Source organism: Thamnophis elegans, chromosome 15 (genome assembly GCF_009769535.1).
Source record: "Thamnophis elegans isolate rThaEle1 chromosome 15, rThaEle1.pri, whole genome shotgun sequence".
Classification (NCBI taxonomy): Eukaryota; Metazoa; Chordata; class Lepidosauria; order Squamata; family Colubridae; genus Thamnophis; species Thamnophis elegans.
The window spans coordinates 1,143,900-1,152,496 of record NC_045555.1 but is presented as its reverse complement, the minus strand read 5'-3'; the positions used below and the strand labels follow the sequence as shown (position 1 = coordinate 1,152,496).

Genomic DNA, 8,597 nt, shown 5'->3' with positions numbered 1-8,597 from the left:
CAAATAATATATAGGTATATATATATTTGCATCGTTCTCGTCCTTCCAAGCTCAGCTGGTGGGATTGAGTGGGCTCTTTGGACTAACCTGTGCGGGGAAAGAGAGTCAAATTCTACGAACTGTCCCGATCTCCAACTCTGTGCTTCAAATAACGAGAAATTATATATATATATATTTTTTTTCTCGTCTCCCGTAGAGAGATCCTTTGGGCGATCCGTTTTGCACCTCAATCCCTCCGCGAATGAGGTGACTGGTCAGGAGGTCCCAGTTATTGATTTCCCTTTGTGCTCCGGAGCCAAGGAAACCAGGAATACCCTCCCAGCCCCCCCTCCCTTCGCCCCAACTTTTGCAGCCGGGAATCCGTTCCAACTCCCGACGGGAAATCCGGCGATCCTCCGGAAGATCGGAGGCGTCCTTGGGTCTCGCTCGCTGCTCCACCCCTGGGCCTACCGACTCCGAAACTCCCAAATTTCGAGGTTTTGGCACCGCCAGCTCTCCAGCCGGCTTACTCCAGGAAGTGCCGGCGGGAACCCATCCGGGAACGGCTGGACCGCCGGATGTCAAATTTGGAATCGCGGCATTTCTGGCAGACGTAAACCTCGGGAACGTTGGATTTGCGGATTTTGGCACAGGAGAGGTGGATCCAGGTGTGGCATTCTTTGCATTCGATCATGGGACGCCCGGCGAAGGGTTTCATACAGAAGCAGGTGACCAAGTCCCACGAATCGTCATCTGCCAACGTCCAGGAAGAAAAAAAAAGGGGGTTCAGTGGAGGAGAATTTCCAGGAGGGTCAGATAAGCGGGAAAGTTTTGGGATTAAATTGTTTTTCAGCTCTAGGACAAGCAGGATTTAATGCGCCCAACTGGCATCTGTTTCTCTGCCTTTGGTATATTAATGAATTCATTTATTATCCTGTGTTTGTTCTTTCTATAAGTATTCCAGGATGGCAGACATACCCAATATTCCTCCCTCTTCCTGTTTTCCTTCCAACAACACCCCTGTGAGGTAGGTTGAGGGAGAGGGACTGGCCCAAGGTCACCCAACCAGCTTTTATTGCTAAGGCGGGACTAGAACTCAACCGTCGCCTGGTTCCGAATGACACCACTTCGACTCCCTTCTCGGCATCAACCAGCTCCCTTCCTCCTGTACAGCACCATTTCTTAACCTTCAACATGCCTGGACTTCAACTCCCAGAATCCCTCAGGCGGCCTGGAGAATTCCGATAGTCGAAGTCCACGGGTACCGGCTGGGGAATTCTGGGAAATTGAAGCCCACCCATCTTAAAAACCGCCAAGATGGAGAAACGCTGCTGAGGAGATACCCCAAGGGCCTGTAACCCCACTGACACCCCCCCTCTGTCCCTAACCCTAACCCTATCTTCATACGGGGCTCCGAGGGCGAGAGGTTCCCACAAGCCTTACCTGAATCGACCATGATGTCCTCATCGTCTCCGCTGCCGTCCTCGTCCCGGAAAACCACCTGTTTCCCTTGCCGTATGATGATCCTCTTGCCCACCCTTTGGACGAGGCTCTGTTCCTCCGGCGCGGCGGCCGTGTAGGGGGGATTCGACGGGGTGTCTGAATCCCAGGCTGAGCAGCGGCCTGTGGAAGACTGGGCATCCCCTTCGGAGGACGGGCTGAGCGGGTTCTCGGTGTAGGGCTCTCCTCCTCCTCTCTCCCGCAGACCTTCCTCCTCTTCGTCTCCTTCGGGATATTTGACGTCCGGCAGCGCCGCATCCTTCCTCACAATCCGCCGTTTCTTCCGGAACTTCTCCATTTTTTTCCGGTCCACCAAAAATCCATTGGGCTTTGTCCACTGGTAGAGCGAGGAATACGCCTTGCCGTGTTTGAGTTGGCTGAAGGTCTTCCGGGCTTTTGAGAGGTGTCCCAGAGGGGGGTCCCCTCCATCGCTGTCAATAGCCTCCCGGGTACTGTTGGGGGAACTGGTGCTGCTCCAACCGGATGTATCCTGCAAGCACGGGGAAACTCTTTAAAACAGCCGCATCGAGTTATTTCCTTTAGAACTACGGAACTTCAAGGCTGGGGGTGGGTGGGGAGGAAAGCACCTCCTTTTGGCAGCTCTTTAAAGCTGCCAGAACATTTCCAAGGATGTGGGAGGAGTCATCAAGGACGGCTGTGTGATTGCAGGAAAGATGCAGTGGCTTTAAAAAGCTCCAACCGCGGCTGTTTCCTTCCCCCTTCTGCCCTATTTCTGGATATTTTCTCCAATACCACAAGGATCCTCTCCTCAGCCTTTGCAGAAAAGATGCGGCAACTTTAATGAGTTCCAGAATTGCCCCACGTTTTCCCCATCCTCAGCCCATTTCTGGATCTTTTCTCAAGCACCATAAGGGATCCCGAGAAAAGGTTCCTTAGTGGCTGTGCAATTGAAGGAAGCATGCAATCACAGAAGAGATGTGGCTGCTTTAAAGAGTTCCAATTGTGTCCCACATTTCCCTTCCTTTCACCCCGCCCTATTTCTGCACCTTTTCAAAAGCCGTACAAGGGTCCTGGGGAATAGCCACACTTGATGGCTGTGCATTTGCAGACACGGTGCAATGGCAAAAAGACACAGCAGCTTTAAAGAGTGCCAGCCATGGCCTAGTTTCCTTACCCCCCCCCCCATCCATTTCTGCATCTTTTCTCCTATACCACAAGGGTCCGGGGTGGGGGGTGGGGAACAGCCACTCTCTGTGGCTGTCCAACTGCAGAAAAGATGTGTCCGCTTTAATGAGTCCAGCTGTGACCCACATCCACTCCCATCCTATCTCTGCATGTTTTCTCAAATCCCCAACAAGGGTCCTGGCAAACAGCCACTCTTCATGGCAGTGCCTTTGCAAGCAAGATGCAGCTGCTTTCACAAAAGATGCAGCTGCTTTCACAAAAGATGCAGCTGCTTTCAGGAGTGCCAGCCATGCCCCCAAGTTCCTGCCCACCCTTCCGAACCTTTCCTCATCCGCTGCAAGAGTGGGAGAGGGAGACAGTTCCTCTTCTCTGCGGCTGTGCAGTGGCACAAAATAACACAACAGCAGAAAAAGATGTGGCTGCTTTAAAGAGTTCCAATCATACCCCAAGTTCTCACACTTCTGCATCTTTTCTCATATATACAAGAGACCAGGGTGGGTGGGTGGAACAGGCACTCTTTGGGGCACGCCAATTGCACAAAAGATGTGGCAGCATTAATGAGTCTGGTGATGGCCCACATTCTCCCCCCCCCCAATTTCTGCATCTTTTTCTCAATCCCTACAAGGGTCCTGGCAAACAGCCACTCTTAATGGCAGTGCCTTTGCAAGCAAGATGCAGCTGCTTTCACAAAAGATGCAGCTGCTTTCAGGTGTCAGCCATGCCCCCAAGTTCCTGCCCACCCTTCCGAACCTTTCCTCATCCGCTGCAAGAGTGGGAGAGGGAGACAGTCCCTCTTCTCTGCGGCTGTGCAGTGGCACAAAATACACAGCAGCAGAAAAAGATGTGGCTGCTTTAAAGAGTTCCAACCATGCTCACACACACCCCCTTCCCAAGCAGACATCCTAATCTTTATCTCCCCCCCCCCCCCCCGTTTTCCAGGGATGGGAAGCGATCTTTGTCCCTTTGCAGTCCTAGACAAAGCCTCCAAAACCGGGGCTTCAACCCCACCACCACAAATTCTCCTCTAGCGCCCCCCCTCCCAACCCCTTCCTTTCTCCCACTCAGCTGTTCAAAGACAAGACACTCTTGGCCCATCCAAATGCCCAGGGCAGCTTCCCCCCCCCCCCCCGCTGCAGCCGGCCCTGCCCAGCCGGACTTTGCAAGACTCTTTCCCCAGCGTCCGCCCCCTCCCCCCCGAAAAGAAGCCCCCCCCCGCCCACCTCGTGCGGGTACGGGATGTAACCGGCGTAGGCCAGGACGAAGGTGCAAAAGTTGTTGAAATCCTCCACCGTCCGGCAGCGCTTGGAGCCCGGGGGGAAATCCTGCGAAGAGAGGCGGGGAGGGGGCGGTGATGATTTTGAGGAGTTGGGGGGGGGGGAGTCAGTGCGCGGCGGCGGCGGCGAGGAAGGCGCAGGGGAGGGAGGAGGGGGCGGCGGTGAAGTGTGTGCGTGGGGGGGGGGGGATCCTTTCCCCCGAAGGGAGGGGGCCGCTTCGCAACGCCCGCGGGTGGGGAGGGGGCGCTCGGCAAGCAGCAGCAGCAGCCACCCCCCCCCCCACACACACACACTCAATAGGCTTCCGCTGCTCTCCACCCACGGGGAAGGAATCGGGGCGGGGGGCTCACCCGGGACCCCCCCCCTCCTCGCAAACGGAGGAGGCAATTGCTACCCCGCCAGCCCCCCACCCACCGATCAAGGCTGGAGAGGGGAGGGTCTCCACCCTCCTCCACCCCCTCTTCTCAAAGCTGCAATCGAAGAGGCGGAGGTGGGTGGGGGGCGCAGAAAGGGGACCCCTCCCCCCTTTTCTGCGCCCCCCCTTTTCTCTTTCAAGCGCCCCCTCCTCGTTGCATCCCAGCAAATCTGCACCCCCCCCCGGGGGGGTCCTTTTGCAGCAGGACGGGGGGGGGGGCTGGTTTGTCCCACTCCCCAAAATCCGTGGGCGTGGCCAGGGGTGCCCAGTGTCAGCCCCCGGGGAGGGGGGTGCCCCAGTGGGGAGGGGGCGGCGAGACTCACTTCGTGGGGCGGCGGGGAAGCGCAGGAGTCCGAGTCCATGGCGGGGGTCTCCTCCGGCGGCGTCGCCCGGTACCGGCAGCGGGGTCTGGGGTGGGCGGGGAGTGGGGGAGCCCCGCCCTGCCAGGCTAAGGGGAGACTTGCCCCCCCATCCCGGGCTCCGCCTCTACTCGCAGCTGGTACGCCTGCGCAGCGCGCCAGGCTTGCCGGGAATCGTAGTTCGCGTTCGGAGTCAGCCCGCTTAACTCTCAGCGGACGCATGCGCACGGAGAGGCGTGGCTCGACGCGCAGGGCACGCCGGAGAATGTAGTCCGAAGCCTCCACTGGGCTTTGCCAGCCGTTCCCTTCCTTGCTTAAAAATGGAGCAAGGATTTTTTACTATTTTATTTTATTTATTCAATTCCCCCCCCTTGGCCGCCGTGGAGTTTCTTCGTCCATTAGGATCCTGCACCCGAAGCAGCCGAGGGGATGCGATGGGTTGGGATGGGAGAGTGTTCCTCCCCTCCCCCTCCCCTCCCCTGAGGACTAGAAACTTGCCTTCTTGGCACCCTCCTCTTCAAATGAATGACGCTCGTTTGCATTTCAAGGCCGGGTGCTCAGCGGCAAAGAAAAGAGAGATGATGGGCCATAGCTTGGGAAAAGAGCTGATTTTCCCCCAAAGACGAGAGTGGGAGGATTGACACCTTTTGTGTTGCTTTGTGTGTATGTGTGTGTGTTTGTGTGTGTGTGTGTGTGTGAAAGAGAGAGAGAGAAGTTGGGGGGGGGGTTGACTCCAGTGCATCACCTGGGGCGGGGGGGGGGGGATCAGAAAAAGAACCTGGTCCATCCATAGCCGCCCTTGACAAGATTTAACAAATCTGCACAAATTGTCTCGCAAACACACAAACTAACTCACAACTCTGGGCTCAACGGCTTTTCCTGAGCTCCCCTCCAGTAGGTTCCGAAGCAAGGAGATATTTTGCAGCCGGTCCTCGACTTACGACCACCACCGAGCCCCGAATTTTCTTCCTCAAGCCAGACACCCGCCCCACTTTTATGACTTTTCTTCCCACGGTCGTTGAGCGAATCCCTGCCGTTGTTGAGTGTCACCACGAAGGTCGCAAAAGGAGGGAAATCAGGTGAGCCCCCCGAAATAACCGCAACCTTCATAAGTACACGCCAGTTGCCAAGCCTCTGAATTTCGCTCTCGTGATTCCAAGTGTGAAAAACGGTCTTAAGTTGTTTTTTTTTCCTCCCAAGTGCCGTTGTAAACTCAAAACGGTCACTAAATGGACTGTTTGTAAACTGTGGGTTTCCCTGTATTAAATTTCCGTCCTGGCTTTGATGCTTTATAATGTTGAGTGTAAACAACTTGAGAAGGACACCGACAGGTGAAGCTGGGAAAGGAGACCCCCCCCCCCAGGAGCAACCTCTGGATCCGGAAATGTCAGGGACCCCCCCCCCAAATAACAGCCCTGCTTCCGTCCTTGAACACGGTCCCCCTCCCTTCCCACCCTTGGGGGGGTGTCCCCCAATCCTCTTAAAGGGACAGGAATCACCAACAGTCCTCCTTCTCTTCCTCCTCCTCTCCTTTTTCTTTTTCTCTTCCTCCTCTTCTTTCTCTTCTTTCTTTTCTTCCTCCATCTCTTCCTTCTTCTCTTCCTCTTTCTTTTCTTCTCATCTCCTTTTTTTCTCTTCCTCCTCTTCTTTTTCTCTTCTTCTTTCTTCTCCCTCCATCTCTTCTTTCTTCTCTGCCTCCTTCTCTTCTCTTCCTCTTTTCTTTTTCTCCTCCTCCATATCTTCTTCTTCTTCTCTTCCTCTTCTCCTCCTTTCTTTTTCTTCTTCTCATCTTTTCTTTTCCTCCTCTTCTCTCCTCTCCTTTTTTCTCTTCTTCTTTTTCTCTTTTCTTCCCCCTTCCTTTTCTCCTCCTTCTCCTTCTCCTCTCCTTTTTCTTTTTTCTTCCTCCTTCTCCTTTTCTTCTTTTCTCTCCTATTCTTCTTCTCTTTCTCTGCTTCTTTCTTCTTTTCTTCCTCCTGATACTTCTCCTCCTCTCCTTTTTCTTTTTCTCCTCCTTTTCTTATTCTCTTCTTTCTCTTTCTTCTCTTCCTCCTCTTCCTCTTCTTCTTTTTTCTCCTCCTCCTCTTCTTTGTCTCCCTTTTATCCTTCTTCTCTCTTCTCTTTTTCTTTCTTCTCTTCCTCCTCCCTTCCCCTCCTCTTAACCCCCTCCTTCCCCTTATTCTTATCCTTTATTGTTTTATACTAAAAGGTAAAACTAAAAAAAAAAAAAAGCAAAGTTGAATTAATGCAGAGGAAGCTTAATGCAGCCAGTCCTCGATTTACAACCATCCACTTACTGACTGTTCAAACTTCCATTTTTAACCCTAGCAACAGCAATAAACAAAAAAATAATAATCTACAAAAAAGAAAACGAGGAGAGTCTTGAGTTCCAGTTCTCTGCAGCTTTTAACAGGAGCCTCTAAAAGGGGCTTGAAAAATAATTTGGGGGGGGGGGGACTTGAACTGATGCAGGAAAAGTCCTCAGCTTAGTGACCGTTCGAAATTAGACTTAGGATGTTTTTCCTTACTTACGACCATCCAGCATCACCCGTAGTCGCAACTCCGACGCTTGGCAATTACTCGTACTTACGACGGTCGCAGTGTCCTGAGTCATGTGTGACCACCTTCTGGCAAAGCAAATTCAACGGGGGAAGCCAGATTCGCTTAACGGCCATGTCCCTAACTTAACGACCACAGTGATTCCCTTGGCAACGGTGGCAAGGAAGGGCGTAAAACGGGGGCAAAACCCACTTAACGCCCGTCTCACTTAGCAATAGAAATTTGAAACTCCTTTCTTGTCAGCCACCAAGCGGGCATATGCTACTTCCCTCCCCCGCCGTCTCAGGAGGGCGTTGATAGCTCAGATTGTCTCCTTGCCAAGTGCCACGTTGGCACCGGGATGAAGTCATGGGGGGGGGGAGATCCAAGGCCTCGTTCCCCAACCAGGCGCCCACGAGGCTGCTTCGATTTGCAAGGATTTCAAGGGCGAGGGGAGGGGGGGCAGCACTGCTTGCCTTGGGCTGCGCTGGCTCTCTTGGGGTCCTTGAAGGGCAGCCCCTCACCACCACCACCCTGTGAAAGTGTGCATGGGAGGAGGGGGCTCAGCCCACAGGCAAACCCCTACCCAACCAGTGGTCCATGAAACTCTTCCAATTTGCAAGATGTTTCCAGGTAGATCTGCCCATTTTTGGCTCCGAATAAGCGCTGGGGAGGGGGACCAGCACAGAGTAGCCCCTACCCCCCCCCAAAAAAACTCTGCAACGGGTCACCAGGCTGTACCCGACCTGGGGCCCACGAAGCCCCCTCCATTTGCAGCCTTTTGTCTCCTAACCAGAATTGGGGAAGGAAAATTGGGGTAGCGCAGCCTCCTTTAATAGCCGATTCTACTCTTAAATCATGGGGTGGGGGAAGCGATCCATGCAGGGCAGCCCGCCCCCCCAAAAAGTGTGCAACGGGGCGCTCATCTCAGGTTGCAACCCCTTCCCCAACAGCCATCATCTGTCAGAAGGGACCATGGAGGTCTTCTAGTCCAGCCCCCTAGCTCAAGCAGCAGACACTAGTGGCCCCTTCCAGACAAGCGGCTGTCCGCCGGTCTGTTCTTCAAAACCATGAGGATTGGGGCACCGCGGGTGGGTGGGTGGGGGAGGGAGGATCCGCTGCAGCCCCCTCCCCAGCCCCCAAAGGCCGGATGCCCTTCCTGTTGCCAATGCGGAGTTTATTGTAATATTATCTGACCTGGTCTTATCTTGATAGCCCAGAAAGAAACTACAGGCGGTTCTCGTCTTACAATGGTCCATTTAGCGACCGTTTAAAGTTACAACGCCCTGGAAAAAAAGTGACATCCAGGTTTTTTTACACTTATTCCACCGTCGTTAAGTGAACCGGGCTTCCCCTTTGCTTGTCAGAAGGTCACAAAAGGAAGGGGGG

At 54.0% G+C, this 8,597-nt stretch overlaps 1 protein-coding gene across 1 annotated transcript; it reads right to left on the bottom strand.

Moving 5' to 3' along the window:
• Window positions 1–16: 16 nt before the first annotated feature.
• Window positions 17–4,737, bottom strand: PHF13 (PHD finger protein 13). The gene is made up of 4 exons (XM_032231555.1): window positions 4,638–4,737; window positions 3,846–3,947; window positions 1,423–1,969; window positions 17–732 (listed from the first exon to the last, which is right to left on the bottom strand). The coding sequence occupies exons 1-4, from the start codon at window positions 4,674–4,676 to the stop codon at window positions 506–508; spliced, it is 915 nt and encodes a 304-aa protein (XP_032087446.1). The 5' UTR covers window positions 4,677–4,737; the 3' UTR covers window positions 17–505.
• Between the last annotated feature and the right edge of the window lie 3,860 nt (window positions 4,738–8,597).